The sequence below is a fragment of the Oppia nitens genome, unplaced genomic scaffold (genome assembly GCF_028296485.1).
Source record: "Oppia nitens isolate AA-2021 unplaced genomic scaffold, nextdenovo-longstitch-racon4-pilon3 scaffold13_pilon_pilon_pilon, whole genome shotgun sequence".
NCBI lineage: Eukaryota > Metazoa > Arthropoda > Arachnida > Sarcoptiformes > Oppiidae > Oppia > Oppia nitens.
Window position 1 is genome coordinate 2,704,915 of NW_026533192.1, and position 24,361 is coordinate 2,729,275.

Consider the following 24,361-nt stretch of genomic DNA (forward strand, 5'->3'; position numbering starts at 1 on the left):
AATTGTAACTCTTAGACAAATCTCATTTATTGTTTATTTTATTTATTTAGATATTTATAAATAAAAATTACTATTTAATTAAATAATGATGTTTAGATAATCTGAAAACCAAGTTGATATTAATTTATTTTGAATATCTACCTTATATTAAACAAAAATTAATATAAATTTTAAAATAATTCAATCGATTCAAACAACTCCTAAAATTAATGATAATAATAATAAGTAAAATTAATTTGCATAATCATCAACCAATCATATTGCATGTATTGAAGCTATATTTATGTTGTGCGACTTAAGCATAAATTTGATTACCAAATTATTTGCTAAAAATTAACATTTGATTAAATTTTAATTCAAAACTTGAATTTAATAATTGCATAATCTATATTTTACAACAATAATTGCATTATTATTAATAATAGTTTTTTGTTTATTATTACTGGTTATGTAGTAATACATCACAGAAAATAAATGCATATTAAGATTTTGAAAATTGTTATTTAATATTAGCATATTTTTTCTAATATACAATAATATAAATAAAAAACAATTTTTTGGTTTTTATAATTTAAAACATGCAATTTCATACACGTCATACTAATTATTATTAAATACATATTTTAATAAAACTTATAGATAACTGTCACAATGTTTCAATTATTTAAAAACAAATTATATATAAGTCTATAATTGAAAACTTTAAATAATGTTTAAACATAAAAAGTTTACTCCTAAATTGATATCAATAAATATCAAATAATTATATTATATAATGAATATACAGGCAGTAACACTTTAATTTGTAAAAATCTACAGGAATTATACATTACTATTTGGTAACTATATATTATATAAATACAGATCAGGTTTGAGTATTTTGTTTACAATCTTTTACTCATTATTTGCTAATAATATGGCTCTAATAATATGTTTATTTTATATTATAATTTCAATTTATTTTAAGACAAAAATATAAGATATTACTTAATAATAATATTACTATATTATTTAGGTGATTATAGTAAGATTTATGTAATATTAATAATGTAATGATAAAAAATAATAATAAATTAATAATAAGACATTCTGAATATTATAATTGATATCAATTATAATGTTATACATTATACATGTATTATTTGTACATTAAATTTAAGTAAAATGTTTGCAATTGATGTAATTGTTAAGTGGAATACATTATTGTATTATATATTATAAAATATATCATATAATACATGAAACAGTAGCGTCTAATGATGTGCTATCGCTTACTATTAGCGCATCTATAGTACAGTATTGATAACATACAGTATTAGTAGTATTGAGACCATTAAAGTAAAGTTTGAAGTCTTCTTCAAGTGTCGTCTCCAATGAGTGAGTCCTGAGCTGTGTTTTGATTTGTAATCGACTAGTGATTCAAAAACATACACTCATGTGATGTCTGTGTTATATAACTAACACATGGCTGGTGTCAATGGAAAGGGTGTTCTGTCTAACTGGTGATGAGTTACCATAGCGTGATGTGGATCCCCACCCCATGGTTGCAGGTTCTGTAGTGCATGAAGTGAGGAACTGCTCAAACATAACGATTCACGTGCGGCCACAGCAGCCGCTGCTTGTGCTGCAGCCGCGTGCGCTGCCATACCCGCCTGATGGTCAGAACCCGGTTGTCCCGATCCGTACATTGATTTGGAAACCTCGGCCTGCAATGACATCATTAACCGATTGGCTGCCTGTCTCTCTGCCTCTCTCTCCTCAGCCGTTTGACGCCTAAAACAAATTATAGTTTAGATATATTTGATTAGTTTTGATATATTAAGTACATATCTAACAAATTATTTTGATAAGTGATGTTTTGTGTCATATTTTAAATGTTATATTATATACTTTAAATAATTTGTTTAAGTCATAAAAAGCAAATTTAAGTGATTTTCATAATATCAAATTTGGGAGGTATTATAAATACCACATTTTTGTGATTTCAAAGATAATAAAAGACAAATACTTTTAAGATACCACTCACGCGTGACAATCATTTGGGCGCCTATTTGGCGACTTTTATAACTTGTATTTAAAATTATATTTTTTATCAGTTTGTATTCAATGGTATTTAAATTGATAAATATAAAAAAGTTAATTTATTTTATTTTGATTTATTTAAGTTCAATTGATCTAAACAAACAAATCTAAATTTCATCAATATATACACTGTTACTTAATTTACTTATTAATTATGTTGTCTATTTGAATAGCATTTAAATTTTAGTGAAAAGCATTTAATATTCATTTGTATTTTGACTGACAAATTTGAAAATATAATATTATATATTAAAATATAATGTTTAATAATATTATTATGATATTTTTAAAAAATTTAAAATATATGGTCAATCCGTTTAAATATTTAGAGTTTATATTATTGTTTCAATAATATGTATTAAAATTTTGTTTGAAGACTTTTTGATGTCAGTGCTGTCTATATCTTGAAATATAATGTATTTAAGATTGTTTTAAAATAAATGTTAAGTTCGGGTCTATTGAAAGGAAATGAGGCACTAATGGCTGTAATAGAGTGTAATGGAAATGTCTTATGCCTTATAGCCATATATTAGTGGTACTTATTTGGTGCCACTGCTCTCACTCCTCACCCCCTCGTCATTTGAGGCCATATTAGCATAACTTTTAGAGACTTTAGTCTTTTAAATGTGTGTTTCAACTAAATTATAGCCTCTTTTTCAAGTTTAAGACCCGATTCAATGGTAAATGTTATACTATATATTGTCTGTACTTTTAGATAATAGACTTTCAAATCAATAGACAAACCGAGAGTCAGTCAGTCTGTCAGTAGAGTTAAGAATACATAATACAAACACTACTACTAAATATGATATTTATTCAATGGTTTTGAACAAAAATAAGGATAAACCTTAAAATGGTTAATTGAGCCGCATTTTAGACCGTTACATATATTACTACAGTATAGTATTATATACAATCATTTGTTAACAAAAGTCTATACAATAAGAAAGTTGATATCATTTATGTTAATCTCTATATAATTTTCTAAAATAACTGTCAATTCAATTTAGTTGACATAAACTTTTCGACTAAATGTTGCACAAGTCGTGTATGTGTCACACATTGCGATACAACACAAGTGTGTATACCGGTATATTTACGGCAGACATCAAGTGTTTAAATCTTTGACTAACCCCTGGGGTTTGCAAATATAAATATAAACACCATATCCTTTACATTCATACCTTTACTAAATTGAGTAAAGAAAGCTATAATTTTGTTAAAATCGATTTAAAGACTTTTGTTTTAAATATTGTGCTAATATTACTTTAAATGATATTACGGCAAAAAGTGATGGCATTGCTTGTTGTCTTTTTCAGTGGTCCTCTCCATGAGTGCCACTAATATACAGGAATATCTAATATAGAGGTTAGGCATCTAATAGCCTGTGTCTACTTTTATACTTATGTCTATGCCTATGCCCGGCTCATTTTATTGAGATCATCAATATAAACAAAAATATACTAAATGTAAGTCATTATAATAAAAAAGTTTGTATTTTTCTTTCAATGCTTTAATATACTGTATATATAATATAAGGACCGCACCTTTCAAAATGAATTCAAGTTATAGACAGTCTCTATCAGTTTGACTTTTAGTGTTTTTTTAACACAAACTTAAATTTTAATTATTTGTCTATAATATAGAGTCGACTCTTAAAATGGATAATAAAAACAATTGAGTGAAACTCACCTCCACTTTGTTCTTCTATTTTGAAACCTAAATAAAACAGTGAAAAAATATATTATTAGACAATTGTTAAAAGCAAATTGTTGGCTGTATTTAGCATTTCATTAAATTGTAGAACTGATATAATAAAATACAATAATAAATATGTTAACTGCTCCTTATAATATCATATTATATTTTTCAAATTAATAGATATTATAAAGTAAATTAGTTTTTATATTTCAAAATTTCAAAATTAGTTATTTAAAAACGGAAATCATCTAAATAAATTTAATATACAATATAAAACATCTTATAACACATAAATTGTTTAAAAAAAATAAATTTTGTTTTAAACAGCGTTTACCACTGAATTAAATTATAATTAAAACTATTTTAAATAACGTATTTACGATAGTGTGAAATACTAAATATATAAACTTCTAAATTTGATATAACAATAACTAAACAGTCAATACAAACAGTACATACCATGTCTTAACCTGAGCGTCAGTCATCTTAAGTGTTTTAGCCAGTGATGCCCTTTCAGCTGATGCTAAATATTTTTGTTTATGAAATCTCTTTTCTAATTCACAGATTTGCATCCGAGTGAAGGAAGTCCTCGGCTTCTTCCTCTTTGGTGGCGTTCGGTTCTGATAGGGATGACCTATGCGTCGAGCCGGCACAGGTGGTAAACCAGCACCTAATGGGAACGGCACTAATTGAACAAACAATTTTTTAGCTATTTGTTAATTAATAATTCATTAGTATTATTATTACGAGTCTAGTATTATGTGTTTACTAATATATTTTTGGCAACTATTTTATAAATTTTAAATTGATCAACGTTTTTGTTATCAATATTTTTTAATTACAAAATAATTTATTTATAATTTTTATATTTAATTTGTAAATTTACTTTTTTAATTATGTTTAACTGACAAAAGTGATGAATACATTTTTTGCAAAATAAATTTTAATAATAATAATTAATTGTTATGATTATTTTGTATAAAATGCTATTTATTTATAAAAAATTGTTTTAAGTGGCAATTGTTAGAAATATTTGTGAAAAATATAAAAATAGTGTTTTGTGATAATTATACAATAAAATAGTATTTATGAAACTACAATATCTATATTAATGTATTGTCTATTAAAAATATTTACTGTTATTTTGCATTGTTTTAATGTTTAAGTGTTATTAGTTTAATGAAAATTGATAAACGCAAACAAGTTGCTAATAAATATTGTTTTATTGAATATATACTACAATATATGTATTTATTGTGTTATATGATGAGAAAATTATATCTAATATTTATATTTGAGAAAATTAATACATTAATAATAATAGCATACTTTGCAATCCATCTTTAATTAGTGTTGGAGGTGTGGGCCCTAACCAGGGATAATGTGTAGTATAAGGCATAGTTGGCGGTGGTCTGTGTGCGGGCACTCGTATAACAGATGCCGATCCTGATAAGTGGTCGTATGGACTGACTGTCATGCGATGTGATTGACATTTAGTGTCCGGCGATGCGGACGATAGATATGAGACTCCTATACCGTTGTTGTCTGTTGACGGACATTGAGAGCACAGGGATGACGGCGACTCTGATTCTCCTTCAGATGTTTGGCCGCTTTGATTGCATTTATTAGAGTCAGTATTGGCACCCAATAGACGACTGATACTGAATGACAATTTTGATGGTTTACTACTATTGACTGAACCGTTTGGATGCATAACAGGTGAGATAAGTGATTCCCGTTTTGGTGAACGAGACATATCTTCTTCATCGTCATTAATGTCAATACTGGCTTCTGAATCAACAGGACTTGAAGTCACTGATCGCGGCATTGATTCCGAGTAATTACTTTTTACCATTGAATTCAATACTAAATAATCAATATTTGCAAATAAAATGTAAAACAATACAATAGATGTGTTATTTCACAAATAATTAAAATCACATTCAAAGTAATGAATAAAAACTTGACATTAAGTGTCTAATTGTTTTCAACATAAAAATCAATAGAAATCAAATGTCATTTTATATGAGATCACTATTTAACAGATTATTTAAGTGAATAAAAAACAATTTGTTTTATTAATAAAACTAATTCTCTGTTAAACAAACACTTGTTTTGAAAGCATTTAAAGCGTTAACACAACTTAATATGTGATCGGATCTCAAATTGAATATACTTTAAGACCCGACAAAATACAAAAGTGCAAAACATTTGTAAACTGTGACCAAAACTTGTAATTTTCCTCATCTTTGGACAGCCTATTGGGTGCGGTCTAACTCACTACCAGTGCTATGAGTGTGTCTCTTGTTAAGGAAAGCGGTTCTTCAACTATTTAAACATATATAGCATAACAAGGATCTACACTTTGGTTTCAATTGGTTGCACAATATTATCAATTGTGTCAAACACCTCCTCCATGGCTGGCGTATGATATATACATTTAATGGCAAACAATCAAAGCTATCTTTTAAATGTTTTGTTTTTGATTTAGTTTTTTGTTAATTTGAAAACTGTATTTAACTTTTGTTATTAGCGGTTAAAGATTTTAAGTTATATTATGTATTTTAATTTTTATATAAACATTTTAACTAATATCAATAATTTGCTTTCCCTCTCTCTCTCTCTTCTATTTTTATAATCTATTGTATTATTTTTTAAGTATCTTAATCACTAAATAATTAATATTGTTCAGTTTTATAACTTTAATATTTATTTATTTTTGGTACTAAATTTAAATTTTTCATAACTTTTCATTACAACATTACAAATATAATTATATTTATTCATTTTGAAAAAATGTGTTGTAAAATAATAACATTGTATGAATTGATATAAATTTTTAATAATAATTTGTAATTTAAGTAATAAAGATACTTATATTAACTTAATACCTATATTTAAATCTATAATCGATGATTATTAATCATAATATAAAATTAATCTTGTGAACAATTAAAAAAATTATTTTTATTATAAATATATGAAAATTTTTTATAATTATTAATATTAAAACAAAGTTATACTATCAATATATATATATATATATATAACTAAATGCCTATCCTTTTTTGTTTGTGTTTATATGACGTCAAATTTGTAAACTATTTAATGCTTTGAGGCTTGAAATCAAAAGTTTAAAAAATTGTTTTAATCGCTTCTAGCGTTCATTATTTAGATAATTGTCTCTATCGGTGGGTCTATATATCTATGTGTTTAAACGCCGATCAGTGATCACTATTTATAAGTATCTATAATACAGTATTATAATAGACATACAGTGTATATCTATTAAATATAACATTACAAAACTTCAAACAATGACTTTGTTATAAATTATTTTGTTTTAACATTTGTGTGCAAAACTTGCTAAAAATATGTTTGATTGTAATTTTGCATAAATTTAATAACATTTTTCTTAATTATTAAAATATGTGATTAATATTATTGAATGTTTGCAACAGACTTCGTGAAAGACATAAGTTATTTAAATAAAACAAACAAATTATTATGAAATAAAATCATATATTCTAAGACAACATAAAATAACAATTTATATTAATACTGTATATTATAATGTATTTAATGGTCTCATTTGGCTCAAACACACATTAATTTTCAATGAGAGACATTTACCAGAAAAATATAATTTTCGCCACTTATTAGGTTTACATTAAACTAATTATAATTTATAATTCATTACTATAATATTAGCAACTATTAAATTTATTATCAAATATTTTCCTTATTTCAATCTCACTAAATATTTATTTTTATTTGAGTTCATTTTATTTAAAAAGCATTTAAAATACTATTAGTTTTTAATCAACAAATTATTTTAAAAGTTATTTTTATTGTTATTTGGTTTTTGGGGTAAACTTTAAAAATAATTGCCAATCAATTTAAGTCTATATAATAAAATAGTTATTTTGTTTTAATATTCTTATAGATTTTTACATGACTATATATATACCTGGATATTATAAAATATCTATAATTTATTAATACTCATGAAACTTTGTTAAATAAATTGTGATTAATTTTTGTTGAGTTATTTAAAAGTATTTAAGTGAGCATTAATTTAATATGCATTATGTTGTGTAACAATAAACCGATGGCATATAAAACAAAAATGTTATATATTTTTATAAATCAGCTTTTGTTTTGCTATATGAACGCTCACTTGAATACAAAGTGTGCTTTAATATTAATCCATAGGGTATTGTTAAATATATTATAGTTTATAACCATTTTTCTATACAAAAGCTATACCTATTGCATAATGTTTAGTATTTTTGTTGAAATGAAACTAAATTTGTAATTAGACTAAAATAATTGATTACAAATTTATCAATTGACTATATGTATGTGCTATCAATATACCTGTATTTAAATATAATGAAAAAACTAGTCGGACTCTCACTATTCAGTTTGCATACAAAAAAAGAAATTATAATTGCTTTTATCAGTTTTTATTAAACAACTAGTTTCCCATTAAAATAAATGCATTTATAATATTATATCAATTATATTGTTTTATTTTATAGCATTTCACGGAACCATTAATACAATTGACATCACATTTGTTATGCAATTCAAAAGGAAATGACATTTAATTCTTTAATATTTATTAGACTATTAGTGTCTATAACTTGTTATATCATATAATTATAATTGACAGCAATTTTTGCTTAACGTAGTATTAATAGTTTGTATATTATTAATTCATTGACTTATTAATATTTTTCAACAATAACAACATATTAATTATTTTGTTTTTTATTGTTAATTTTATATTTTTCTTATTATTTTTGAAAAATATTTAAAATTATTTATATTTGGATTTATACAGAATAGTATAAAGTTCACAATTATATTTTCAATTCATAATTTTATGTAATTAAGTAATTAATTAGAAGAAAATAATGTATAATAGAATTTTTATAAAATACACAATTAAAATGGCTTAATGTGAAATTGAAAGAATAATGATATAAAATTATAATAATAAAATGCATATTACTGTTTAACTTTATTTTGACAATCAATTTAATACATATTTAAGTAGAAAAGGCTTTTATATATTTTAAGTATAAATATATTTCATTCTTTCACTGAATATTAAATTTAAAGCTCTCTCTCTCTCTCTCTCTCTCTCTCTCTCTCTCTCTCTCTCTCTCTCTCTCTCTGACTATCTTTAAAATTAGAGACTCATTTCAATATAAAAAGCAGAGAATTTGTTTTTATTCAATAAAATTGTAGTTTTAGAGGATATTAAACACAACACCAAAACATAGCTTTGATTAAATATAGACTTTTATATACACTTTATAATACACTATATAATATTGCAATGCACTAAATCTCTAAATAACGCTTATAATGTTAAAATCTGTTTTATTTTATTTTTTTATATTTTAGATTAATTTATTCTATAAAATGTTACATTTTATTATTGAAACATATTTTTTGTTTTATATTCAAAAAGCTCTCTATTATTAAGTATCTATAATTAAGTTTATCTCAAATTTTATCAATAAAATAAAAACATCTTTATTTTGAAATAATGCGCCTAAAAATAGTGATGATATCAATAATATTATTTGCAAAATGATATGCTTTTTTGAAAAATCTTTTGTTTGTTATTTTTAAAATCCTATTTATTAAACAATAGCAACATATGGAGCGGTTTTGTGATGTTTTGTTTGTTTAGTTTCAATTCAATGCCAACAACAATGCAATATATGTTAAAAATTAATTTACAGTTAAAACCTATGCCAGAGATCGTTAGTCACGGATCACAAACTTTTGTAAGAAAAATTCACTTTAAAAATATTATTACGTCTTTCTATTGTAATATAATGTATTAATACGATTTAATGTTATCTTAATACAGTATATATATATATATAATATATACTRTATATTAGAAAACAGACAATAAATTTATGAACAAAATTGATTTTTATAATAATAATTAACTGAAACATACAAATATTTTAATGACTGATATCTGTATATAAATTATTAAATTCATTTAATGACTAACAATGCGTTTTGTGTACAAATTGAATGATTGTAAGTAAAACATTAACAATTGTTTGCTTAAAATAAAAGTCAAATGTTATTATTTTTTATATTTTCAACAACAGATAAATTTGAGCTAATATTTACTAAATATATTCTCTTATATTTGTGTATAGATCTATATTTTATAAATTAAGATTAAAATACATTTGTAATTGCCATGAATATAATGTTATAAATGAAGGCAATCATAATAAACAAAATATTGTAAAGATTAAGAGTGTAATAAATAGCTTATTGAATAGCTTATTGATAATAGGATATAAATATCAAAAGCAGATAAATGCAGTTTATTTTAAAATAAAAGGGATATAAACGACAATAACAAAAAAGATAATTATTGTTATGTTATTGAAGTTTGGTTTGTATTGATAATGACTTATGGATGAAGATGAACAGTCCCCAAAACATAGCACCTGTCTGTTTTCTCCCTTTCCCATTTACAATATATGCAACTATAGTATATTTATGAAACCAGAGTAGACATATGCATCTGAACTTAATTTAATAGTAAAATTGCAATATTTATGTTTGAAGTATTTAACAACGCTTTTATGGCAATTGATTTGAAGTGGATCTCAGTTAGCACCGTAAAGGGGACTGTTGGCTTTATAGGCCAACAACAAACGTATCCTAACATATCATAGTTTGGAGTACATTACATTAAATTGATAGTACACTAATCGATGCCAATTAAGTGTATGCCTCCTATTTAAGTGGATAGGGCTATGACTAATGGTTGTCCCTATGATATGACAGTGATCAAGATGTATGGATATTGATCTCAACAATATTACTATATATTCCTCAATACAATAACCGTCTCTTTAAATCTATTCTCAAACCAGTATTCACAATGAGATGAATATATATACACAGAGTGAGAGAATAAGCGCTGATCATCATAACTACCAGTGCTCTACCAGTGCTCTACCAGTGCTCTTCACGCTCTATACACTCTATCGAACAGTTAGTCTAACACAGCCTCTAAAAGTTATATCCATTTTATAATTCCTACGAGTCTTATAACAACTGTATTTACAATACAATTGAGTTTTATATGCGAACGCATTGAGAGTAACATTCATTGCAACAAAATATAAGGCATTGCTCTGAATATTTCATGACTTGATTTATAACCACTTTTCATACAAACATCAACTCAACTCCAATTTAGACCCAATTTTGAACACACATTCAAATCAACTCACATTTCATTGTATACCATATTATATAAAGTGTGTTATACTTATAATTTTGTTCAACAACTCTATTCAATTTAACAAATAAATATCATTAAACTTTTATTTAACAATTTAAATATTGGTTTTACCATTTTCATGCATTAGTATATGGCATATAAAAATATATATGCTTTTAGTATTGTGTAAAACATTTATCTATAATAATAATATTCTCAAAGCACATATAAATATTTAAATAATAATTATTATTATTTTAAAACAAATTTTAAAAATTTTTAAATGCATAATATTATACTTTGTTTTTTTGTAATAGTTTGATAACTAATGATATAAATCAACCATTGATGTAAATCTTATATTCTGTAAATCTTAAAAAATAGAAATTTTGAAAAATTATTTAACAAAAACCATATTTTCTAATTTATTTGACAAACAAACATACAAAAGCAACAAAAGACAAATTATTGCAACAATAATATTAAGTAATGTATAAAATCATGATATCATAAGTTATAACAACTAAATCTTATGGTAAATATTTCGACTAATGTTTGTATACATCATATATTTTAAATGAAACAAATTATGAATGCGAGTCCAGTCATTGTAATGGTAAACATGAGGCATAACACACACACATATCACTGGCAATTGGCTGAGCCGTACATTATATAAAATTTATAATAAAAGTCAATCGAATTATAGCCAAAAAAAATGAGAGCAAAAAAGTAATCCAATATAAGGTTTGCTTTTTTGCTTATAGTTTTGTTTTGCTAACAATATATATACTGGTTTTCATGCATTGCTTAACTTATAGATAATATTATATGTGAATGAAGTAATTGAGTCAAAGATATGTATATCATATATATAAAGAATAAATGGGTTTCTATTTTATAAATGAAATTACATTTTCTCGATATAATCTATCATATGATGATGGCTTATATCATGACATAACTTATAATTTGTATAAAAACATAATATTATCAACCATTATATAAATGCCATGAGATGCATTGATATAATTTAATATGTCAATATTTATTTGTAAATTATTATTTTTTATCAACTGATTTATTACATATTTTTATAAATCATATTTAATATCAAATCTAGTTTATTAAAAACCAAATATTATAAAATATAATTAAAATCTTATTAATTGTCGATTAGATTACACATAAAACATAAAGCAATTGTTTTAAATGGCAATTGAATTTAGAGGCAATTAGTGAATTAATCAAAGTTGATGATCATTATATCGTTAAATTAATGTCCAATTTTGTTATTATTCACTTCATGAGACATACCATCAAAATGAAGCGTCGACTGAGACTCGGTTGAGAGAAAAACCTGTAGTAAAGAGACGGTAAACTCAATTAAAGTCAGACAACATTTATATATAAATTGTATGTTTCTTTCAGATCATAGTCAGTAAAAGTTTGAACCATACAAACCATACAAACCATTTCATATTAAATATTTATAGAGAGAATTAATGACCCTTTCGGCCAATAAGACCACTATATAGTATATACATGTATACTATAGTTGTCTCTTTTAATATTGTGTACCGATATTTTGTGCATATCTCTCAATGCTCTTTATAAATAGTAATACTATTATATTTGCATCTCAAATTGATTGCATTAAATACAGTATAATTTATATCTATCAAAATAATATACATTATTATTTATGTATACACACTAAATGCTTTGCAATTTGTTTTTAGTGAAATTAACATTTTCACAATTTATTTATTTATTAAATTTATATATACTGTAATATTCATACTTATAAATACATACTGTATATTACATAGTACTGTATAATTTACTATATACTGTATATAGTATACATACAGTTTACATACAGTATATAGTAAATATAAATAGTACAGTATAAGCTTAAATATTAAGTAAAGGCACTCATTATTATTAAATTTGTTTAATATTTAATTCACTTTTTATATTATATACCATTTTTTCTATTTTATCTATGTTTGACTATCATTAGAGTTATATTTACTTAATTTTCATTTAATTATATCTCAGACATAATAATGTACTCAAATGGATAAAATACTGTAAGTTAAACAGCATTTCATTGTAATGACTGAAATAAACGAAATGATCATTACATATGTAATCTAAACTAATATGAATATACAAAGATATTATATATATATAGTATACAAGATATATAATATATATATATCTTGTATACTATATATTTAGAGACATATGGAGTTGAGAAACGCCTTATATTTTGTTATTAAGTCTTTGAGTTTTTTTTTCAATAGAAAACCAACAATTCTCACAATTTTTTATATAGAAAACATGTATTATGTATTTCATGGTCATTGGTGTCCATTTGTGGTTAACAGTAACACAACTGACCTTATGTTGGCCCATAACAATGGTGCCCAACATTAGACCCCTATGTAATTACATCCTAGACTTTCTGTCTTTTTTCACTGTCATTAAGTGTATTGAAATCATTGCGATAGTTGTGTTTTGACTCGTGATTTAAAAGCATTGCTTTTTGTTATTATTATCGCTTTCTCTGCAGTGGAAAACATGATATTAATAGCGTCTAAACTATTCAATAATAAACATATTTATATGTTAAATATTAAACAATAGCCTAATGTTAAAAAAAATAACAAAATACACTATTTATGATTTCTAACATTACATTTACATTCAATACTAACATTTTTTAAACAAATTGTTTGCAATATTTATTATTATGAGAACTACATATCTTTGTTAAATGTTATGGGAAAACATCTAAATTGTACTCAATTTTAAGTAAAATGAAATTTTATCATATATTTCAAGATAATATTAATTGTATATTAATTAATTAGTTATATTAATAGATAAAAGTTAAAATACAAATTTTAAAGTTTGATTATTAAAAAATAAAAATATTGCATTAACAGAATTAATATAAATTTGCTATTTTTCAAAATTAATATCTAAAAAATTACTTAATTTTCTCGTAAATTTAATTAATTTTATTATATTAGTGATTTTTTAAAAGATAAACAATATTTTTTGCGATAATTTGTCTTTGAAAATTACCGACATATTAAACAGTTTGATTGCTACAAATTTTTTAATAAATAAAGATTAAAATGTAATTTTTACAAACGTGTTATATATTTCATTGAAGAGCAGTTAAAAGCCATTTGAGCTCAAGTTTTACCCAAATTGTAATTAAAGGCATATAATACTGTAATACTGTACTCTTTATATAATATGTACATTACATTAATATATATACATTTGATGCAGTTTTTTATTTTTAAGTGAACTACTTTAATGCTAAAATGATTTGTTATTTTTTAGTTTTACTTAATTTTAAATGTATGTCGAAAATGCATAGCAAATAAATTTATAACAGTTTGTGATATAATTAAATAATATAATAGTTTAATATTTTTATTACTATTTATGTATTACCATTTTCATCAAAGAGAGTTGATTGTAATATAATCTTAATATAAGTCGATAAATGTAGAGAAARAGAGAGAGAGAGAGAGAGAGAGAGAGAGAGAGAGAGAGAGAGAGAGAGTAATGAAGAGAATAAGTCAATAATAATGGAGTCGGGAAAGGGAGCAAACCTCTAATAAATGAATGACCCAATGATACGACCACTTGGAGCCAATGCAAGCAATCGGCTAACCGTCTAAAGAGAGGCCGTATTTCTCACGATTTTGATATCAGTTTTCCGTCCGATGGGAAGCCAAACGAGAGTTTGTTACTTAAATCGTTTCAATGCTTACATTACAGCTACATATGACTATAAACTATACGTAAATTTTTTTTTAAAAAGTTTTAGTAATGTCTATTAGGTTTGGATTTTTGCAATTTTATATTCACATTATATAAATTTGTGGTCAAATATTTTATATTTTCTTGTTTTGATTGAATCACAAATTAAGGATTTAAGAAAAATGTTTTTTCACATCTCATTTCAAATAAAGTATAGAAAAGATTTTAATGTAATAATGTATTTAAGAGATTGTATTGCTATTGGAGGCACTGATAAGGTTATAGAGGAGAGTAGCAATTGATGGATAAAACGAGACCAGAGATGATCACGAAGTATACAAAATAATTGCATTATTTTGTTCACGAATTGAGGAACGCCTACAATGCAATCAAATGGGGATTCATATTAAATATATAATATGTTATTGAATGCCATTAAATAATATAATGTAAATGTTATGAGATTTTCATCGCAAATGATACTCATTATCCACTCAACTCTAGACTTAACCAAAAGGCATAAACCATACAAACAAACTAACAAATAATAAGCAAACAGTTTTCATAGTTTGCTATCTTATACCTTATATTATAAATACATACCATTCAACTATTTAAAGATATTTTTAAAATATTATATTCACTTTATATCGAGAAAGAGAGAGAGAGAGAGAGAGAGAGAGAGAGAGAGAGAGAGAGAGAGAGAGAGAGAGAGAGATGTGCAGAGTAGAGGGCTATCATTTAAATTCATTTTTGTTTTTTTGCATTTAAATCTATGCATAAATTGACAAATTGCTTAAAGTCAGTGAAGCAATGCAAATGCAATTGCTTTAAAAACTAATGATTATTATGCAATTTACAAGTGAAACGCCGTTCCTATACTTAATTATATTGAATATATTTAACAACAAAAATATTTTTTATGTAAATTAATATTTATTTGCGCCATTATTTAAGGTTAAATATTTTTTACTAACAAATCTTATATTAGCATTTATTTTTATTTATTAATGTACAGTATATMTATAGTTAAGATATACATTTAACTTAGTGTTGTGTAAATTATATAGTATAATGAGTTACAAGAATTTGAAAAAAAACTTTAGATACAAATGTATTAAATACTAAATCATATATTTTTGTGACCGCTGTCTACTTCATTGATTTCATACTATCATTATTGTGAAATATTCAGTACTCATATCATTGAATGTTTAACACTCACTGGTTTACACATTCATTTGTTTTGTACAAAAGTTAATTGCATTAAATTAATAAAATTATATTAAATTCAATATAATTATCAATTGTCTCATTAGTTTTATTCTAAGATGTTATTGAGTAATAATTTCTGATGAACAGTCCTCGTGAGGGACATCAATGATAACTTTAGAGACAACTGTAATCTTATGGTTTAGATTTATTCATTGTATAGTTCAGGTCTTTGGTCACAACCATTGAACTCCAGATAGGTTTGAAGAGACTTTGACAATACGACACTCATCACAACCTAAACCATAATAATATAATAAACAAATTTTTCATAAAATAAATATTTAATATTAATATAATTTGCAAAAAAATATAATAATTTGCATTTATTTTAAAATATTATTATATACTGTACTTAAAAACACAATATTTTATTTAATGTGATATTTTGATTTCAAATTATTTATATCATTTAATTTTAAACTGTGATAAAAATATATTCATATTAACTCTAAAGTTTAAAATTATATTTAAATTCAGTTTTATGTAAAACATTTTTATTATATAAAATTTTCTTTTAAAATTATACTCATATTTTAAACATTGAGCTTCTTTTATGGTATTTGTGTGATATTATAGCAAATATAATGAAAACAAAATTTTCAAATTGTGAACAAACCTATTAAGCTTATGGTGTTTTCAGTATGTGTCAGATCCACCCAATCACGAGACTGAGCCGCGCCTTATATTATGGCTATTATGCAAAATCTTATTCAATATATTATTCAGTCATAAGAAATATTTAAATATAAACTTTCATTGCATGTCTTCAATTGTATGCAACGTATGTATAGTTGATATTCATTAATATTAGGGCCTCTTCTCTGTACTCTAATAACTAACATTTATTTGCCTCCAAATATGTGTATCTCTTATATAAATGAATTTTATGAATCCCTTTAAATAACAATCGCCTTAATGTATACGCTATTAAAACTTATTACATTGTATGCCATTATGTATATTATTATTAAGTATTGTGCACTACATTGTATGACATTTGAGAGATAGTTTGCTATTATGTTTGGTTTTAATAATAAACAGTTTTGTTATTTTAAACACCATATATTGTATATATGTTTACTATTAATTTTTCTTTATTTTATTATAATATCAAAATCTATTTAAAGCAACAATAATAATATAATATTAACAAAATTCATGTAATTATTAGTCTAATATATTAGTAACTTTTAAAAATAACTATTTTATTAATAATTGATTATTTGTTTAGCAATTAGTTATTTTTATAATTTTTTAATATGATAAATTTATATTTATTGATATCAATTTATATATATATATATATAGCATAATAATTTAGTAAAGTGTCAATTAATTAAATAATATATTTCTATTGAGATTGTTTATTGTCAGCTTATATAAAGCAAACGATTATGATATTTAAAATCATACTTTAACTTAAATAACAATTTCATTGTTACTTAAAAAGCTTAAGTCACCCACACTTTAAACAACATTACAATTGAAATACTAATCAAAAGACATAAAATCAACGACCGATTCATTGTATCACAAGATTGTTAACCTCATAGTATAAAAACAATGAAACATTAAATTATATTATAAAACATTGAAATCTTACATTATTTAGGCAAAAGTCATAAATTTTACAATATTAAAAATAATCATTATTTATAAAATACATTAAACATAAAAACAAACGAATTTATTATTAGTTAATAATTTTAGTAAAATTAAATGTAATATTTGTTTTTGTATTTGTATTGGATTGGATTCAAATACATTTTGAGTATTAATAAATACTGTGTATAAAATATACGTTATAACTTATTTCAATGTTAGTGAATACATTAATTTTTGTATTTACAGTATATAAATCATAATTTGATAATAAATTAGTGAAAAATGATAAAAATGATGAGTTGTTGTCACCAAACAAGTTGTTATAACTCTTATAAAGAAATCATTGATCGTTAAGAAGAATCAAATGATAAAGAAATGCAAACACAAGAGTTTTTAAACCATTGAACTCAATGTTAAAAAACACACAATCATTGTATTATTATTATTAATATTATTATTACTTAATAATAAAATCAAATCGTTTGCATAATAACAGCTTATATCGTATACTTGAATTTATCACGAATTTTATAATACAAATGATTGCTTACATATTTACAACAAAATATTCATTTAATGTCATAAATGAAAGTATTTGATAATAAAATGATCGTTTGCTTACTTTATAATAATTTGATATCATTTAAATAATGTTTTTATAGAAAATTTAATATAAAAATTTTTGATTTTTTAATCATTAAATAAAATTTGTTATATTAAACAAAATATATTTGTTTATTAAAAATTTGTTATTCATGCGTTTATTAAATTTATTTGTTATTGCTATATATAATACATTTGTACTTTATAAATATATTTTAATAAGTACAGTATTTATTTTAAAAAATACTCGACTTATCATATTAATATAATTTTGCTTAAAAGGCAATTAATTGATAAGATTTTTATAAATTAAATAAATTTTTTATTTCTTTATAAAGCAAAATAAAGTATATAATACTTTAGAGTTTCAAAATATCAATTAAATATAATCCATTAACTGAAAACATTAATATCATATATAAATTCATTCATAAATATTTCAGATATACAATATTTTTTAAACTATTTATTTATAAATATTTTATACAGTATATAGATTTTATATAAAATATTTTTGATATGTTAAATGACATTTAAATAAAATTAAATCATATTTAAGCTTAACTATTTGCTTAACATTGCTTGTGGCAATTTTATTTGTTTGTTAGCATAGAAATTAGATTTTAATTTTACACATTTATCACTTATTTATACATTAAAGGTCATTAGTAGACAAAACACTTTAGAAACTATTAAAAAGTATATTAATTTTAATGAGTTTATTATTAAAATAAGAAATAAACTTCAATTCACAAGTTTGAGCTGACATAAAATTGATATTTTAATTTAATATATAGATTTAAATTTTAATTTATGTAATCTTCTTAACGCTAAAAAATAGATAATGTGTTGATGAAGATATTTTTGAATTTTGTTGATTATATAATAATTTGATTTATAGTCAAACTCACGCAAAAAAATATGAAAAAAGTTTCCATAAAAGTAATAATATGTTTAAATTGAGAGCAATTTACAAATTGAATTAATATTTAAGCAAATAATCAGTAAATTTTTAGATAAACTGATTTATTTAGAAATTTATGGCACAAATACATAGTTGGGTCTATACTGTACTATAGAGTGCCAAATGTAGTAATTTGTTGAGCAATACTTGTTGTGTGAGCCCCTCCTCAACGCTATCAATGCCTCTCTTGGTTTTGTCACAGACTCTCAACAGTACAGCTGGTCTTTAGGAGTATCAGTCAGTGACTAAACGGATCATTAATTTTTGATGTTTTTACCGATTATTGAGCCATTGATGGTTATGGTCTTATCACATAACCTTACTTTCCGTTTGTTGTTCAATAGTTTTGTTAAATTTTTGGGAAACAATGTAATGAACACTACAATCAAAATGAATAGTAGTTTGTATAGTATTCAGCCTTTTGATAGTCAATTGAAAACTCAATTCACAATATATTTACAATAATGCGATGCCTTTTATAATAGACTTGATTTTGAATACAATATTTAAAATGATTTCCTAAATTGACAAAAATATTGAAATGTCTCTCTTGGGTATCATTATTATGAGTTGTTTTTCTATCGAAACATTTATTGAAGTTAATCTAATTATTTAATTTATTGTCTGTAACACAACTTTTTTTTATTGATAAAAACTTTTTGCTTAAACATTTGTTTCCAATAGCGTGTTATATGATATTTGATTGCAATCTCTATAATATGATTATATTTTAGCAAAATATTAAAAATTATCATCAAAAAAAATTACAGTCACTATTAAATATCCTAATTAAGAGAAAGTTTGAATAAATATTTAAATATTTTGTTTGACAAACAAGATTTGCGCTCAAATTGTGGACTTGTTTTAGTGGACTTAAGTACTTAAGAACTGTCAGTACTGACAGTACAGGTAATGTTAGTCAAGCGGTTGTTGTTTGTTATTAGCATTGGATTTGTGGCAGTGATTGCACTTAAGTGATCTCTCATGTTATAAACATTTTTGATGAGGAGGTGCTGAGGTGCCAGAGCTTGTTATAGTCGGTGCCAATGGCTATAAATTTTTAAATGTGCGCTCATTTGATATTTAATGTCTTCGCCGTCTCTGACCATACCTTTTGTTTTTCAATTGACAAAAATAAAGTTTAGCTAAGATTGGCTTTATTTTCAACTTTTAAATGCTTAGCAGACAGACATTCACATACTGAATGAGTGAGTAGAGAGAGAGAGAGAGAGAGAGAGAGAGAGAGAGAGAGAGAGAGAGAGATTAGGGATAATAAATGTTTGATACAATCAATTTTAAAATGCACTTCAATTCACATCAATTTTCAAAAGCTCTTTACTTTAGAGATAAGTTATAAGAGAGTTGTATAAGGAATGAATGGACGGACACTTATACTATATTTTTGTCATCGACTGGTCTGTTACGTGATTGGCAGTGAAATGTCTTTAAAATAGTTTTTAAACTATCGTTTAAGTCGTTTGATGACATAAATTGCACTCATTTAGTGTATCATCGCTAAGAGTCAAAGCAATGATGCAATTAATTGACATTATATTGCAATAAATGTGTAAATAACAAGTGAAAAGCCATCCATTGGCACCGTTGGCATCGATGGCACCGACCATCTAATCATTTTACTATTGATGCCGATTCTAATAAAAAACTATATATCACTATAAGTGCATGTATTGACTATATATTAAATACTATAAATAAGTAATTAAATAATCATATAAACCATTGATAACACTGTTGTGTAATTATTAATATCAGTTGTGATAAAAAATAGTTGAAGTAAATTGTTGATTTCAATTACTTGAGACCATAATATTTGATATATTAAAATGCGGGCATATATTTGAAATTTAATATTACCTTTAATTTAATACTAATATTTTATCACTCAATCATTTTCTACAAAATCTAATGTTTAGACCGCTTTTTAAATACTGATTTTTTTCTCATGATTTTCAAAAAGATTTGATTTAAAGAGAGAAATACGTTATAAGTCGTCAAATACATGTATAGATAATAATGATAACGATTGTGTCTAATGATTGTGTCTATGAATTTAAGTGATGACATCCCAAACGAGACACATATAATTGCCGACAATAACTCATGTTTGCGCCAAATAATGTCTTTATTGTCTTCAATCTATTGGATATAAACTGAATTAATTAACAATTATGACATCAAGTGATGCAAAATATTATTTTAAAAAACAGATGTCCGCTAATTGATGTCTTGTGGTTAGCCATAGACTAGTTAGCCATCCCTTTCATCTAAAAGCCATAACAATTGCGACAAAACAAATGCATAAATGCATAAATAAAATGTTTGATGAGTTTTCTTAAATAACACTTAATTGTCTGTAAATTCATTAGTCAAATGTTGATTTAGTAAATAACACGTTAATTATGTTAATATAAATCTAATTAACCTTAAGTTTTTAGCATTTATTCAATGTATTCAATAATAAAATAAAACACTAACTTTTAAAAACGTTTAAAAATTTAGTTAATGATTATTTAGTTGAATCAAATAAACAATTTTAATGAACAGTTTATTAGAGTGATCGAAACATTTCTAAAATTTATATTTTTATGAAAATATTGAAGAGTTTTTTTTTACAAAATTTATGAATTCAATTAGAATTTAGGAAATCAGATTTTTTCTAAAAATAAAAAAAAATTAGATTTTCTTTTTGTTAGTAAAATTCAACATTTTCTTTGTATTGTAAAAGTTACAGTACTGTATATTTATTTTAAAAATGGCGGTATTAGTGATGAATCGACGCACAATATGATGCTTTCATAATTATATATTGAAAAATTTTAAATATTATGTAAATAAAATCAAATTCAATGGTTTATTTAAATAAATAAATTGGAAGTTTATAATCATACAGTAAATTGTTATCATTAATTATATTTAAAATTTAAATATGCATAATTTTTATTTTAGATTATATGCTTTTATTACAATTATTATATTGTCCAGGTAGAACTTTACAGTTTAGTCACTGTATTTGTTATATCAATTATATAAACATTTACTTCAAATTTAGAAAACATTCTACAAATTCAAAAAATATTTTAAAAAGCAATTAAGTTGTTATGTTTGACAATAATTTAATAGAGATATAATAACAACAATGACTAACATAATTATCATTATCTAAAAAAGCTTATAATAAATGCTAAAAGTCTTACATTTAGTTTACTATTAAACTCTAATTCAGTACTTATTTTAAATGCTTGTAAATAAAAACATTTGCCTGTTTTGGATATCAATTGGACGAACAAAATAAACTATTATTAATTATAATTACCATTAATTTTATGTTTAAAACATAAGCTCTGAAAATATCTTTTAAATCTTCTCATGTCTAATGGTTTTTGACATATAATCAAATGTTTCAAATGATATTTGTTTATAAAATCATTAAATCAAATAATTTACAATTTAAATATTTACTTTAAATTAGTTTAAATCAATTGTGACGGGTCTTGAGATGATCGATCCGTTTAGAAGCCAATATGTAGAGTTGACTCCGAGTGATGAGTGATGTTAGGCCGTCTAACGATACGATGAGTGTCCGATGAAAGAATAACACACACAATGTATATGAATAAATACTTTATTATTATTATATGGGAAATACAGAGTACCGATTACTGTTGGTCCGACACGGTCAACAGCACATAGGATAGACTGTCTAGTGTTACAGTATATTGTGTACTATTGATACCTCTGTGAGTACATTACATAGTACTAATGTACTATGTGTTACTCGTGAGGGGCAGTACTACATACTGTATCGGCATACTGAGCCATAGGGGAGCTAGAGGGGTGGAGTGACTTCAGCCGGTAGCAGACTCACTACCTAATTAGGTTCTTAATTCCTAACTGAAGTCCAGAACTCATCTGAAGATACCACTGATGGTATGCTACTTATATACAAGCGGCGGAGTCCACTAATTAGATAGGTGTTCGGGTATAATTGTTCTGAGGGGCTGCTTCAGAGGGGGGTCGGAATCAATTGCAGTGTCAGTAAAATATATACTGTTTTATACGGTAATTTTCGAAAGGTAATTAACTTTTCCCCTATTTTCTATGTTATGAGCCAATCAGAAAGTAATAGTATGTGAATTGGAAAGTGATTTATTACTCTATAAACTTTAGACCAATCAGAGAAAAGTAAAACTAAAACTTAGCAAAAAGTTAAGAAAACATTAATAACTTCTTAATTAGTTGAGCTATTGAGCTAAGATTCAAAAGTATTAAAGAGGACATTTTAAAAGACTAAAAATAATAATTTGTTTCATATTTACTAATTTATTTAATTTAAATAAATTAGTTTAAAATTCTAAACTCAAGGGAGACGCGAACTCGGGTATTACGCTTCACTATGTGAAACGCTAACCACTACGCCAATGAGATAATGTTAATCAATAGTTGAATAAATAGTGTTTTCTATTTACTAAGTGATGCTCTGGATGAGTTGCTATGGGTAACGGGAAGACTAGTGCTTTGCTATATAATACTATATAGCAATGCTATATAGAGAGTCAGTCCTTTACATTGAATATTGATTATATACAAATACATTGAATATAATATTAAATAGAATAAATATAAGTTATAATATAAATAATTATTAATTAATGGTATTAATTAGTGATTCATCACACTCTTCCCCCGTTGAAAAGATTTGATCTCGTGAGACAAATCCCTTAAGCTGTGACACGTGAGCTCTGAATGTCTGACCAGAGAGCGTAGTTGCGATGTCATAAGTAACGTCACCAATACGCTTAATGATAAAATAAGGTCCAGTCCATCGAGGTGATGTCTTGACAACTGTCGGATGGTTGTCTGGTATGATTCTGATAACACGATCTCCTGGTTCATAAGTGATGTGATGATGTTTTTCATCAAAACGAGTTTTCCTTCTTTCTTGTGCTTTTTTTGTTCTATCATTTGCTAGTTGTCTAGCGTCATCTATAGTTACAGATGGTGAACTAAATGTAGGTTTGTCTTCAATACCAAGC

At 24.4% G+C, this 24,361-nt stretch overlaps 1 protein-coding gene across 1 annotated transcript; it reads right to left on the bottom strand.

Annotated features, from left to right (window-relative positions):
* Positions 1 to 1,252: 1,252 nt before the first annotated feature.
* On the bottom strand, positions 1,253 to 5,672 carry LOC128957821 (homeobox protein Hox-B5-like). The gene is made up of 4 exons (XM_054303639.1): positions 5,113 to 5,672; positions 4,243 to 4,468; positions 3,775 to 3,801; positions 1,253 to 1,773 (listed from the first exon to the last, which is right to left on the bottom strand). The coding sequence occupies exons 1-4, from the start codon at positions 5,636 to 5,638 to the stop codon at positions 1,458 to 1,460; spliced, it is 1,095 nt and encodes a 364-aa protein (XP_054159614.1). The 5' UTR covers positions 5,639 to 5,672; the 3' UTR covers positions 1,253 to 1,457.
* Between the last annotated feature and the right edge of the window lie 18,689 nt (positions 5,673 to 24,361).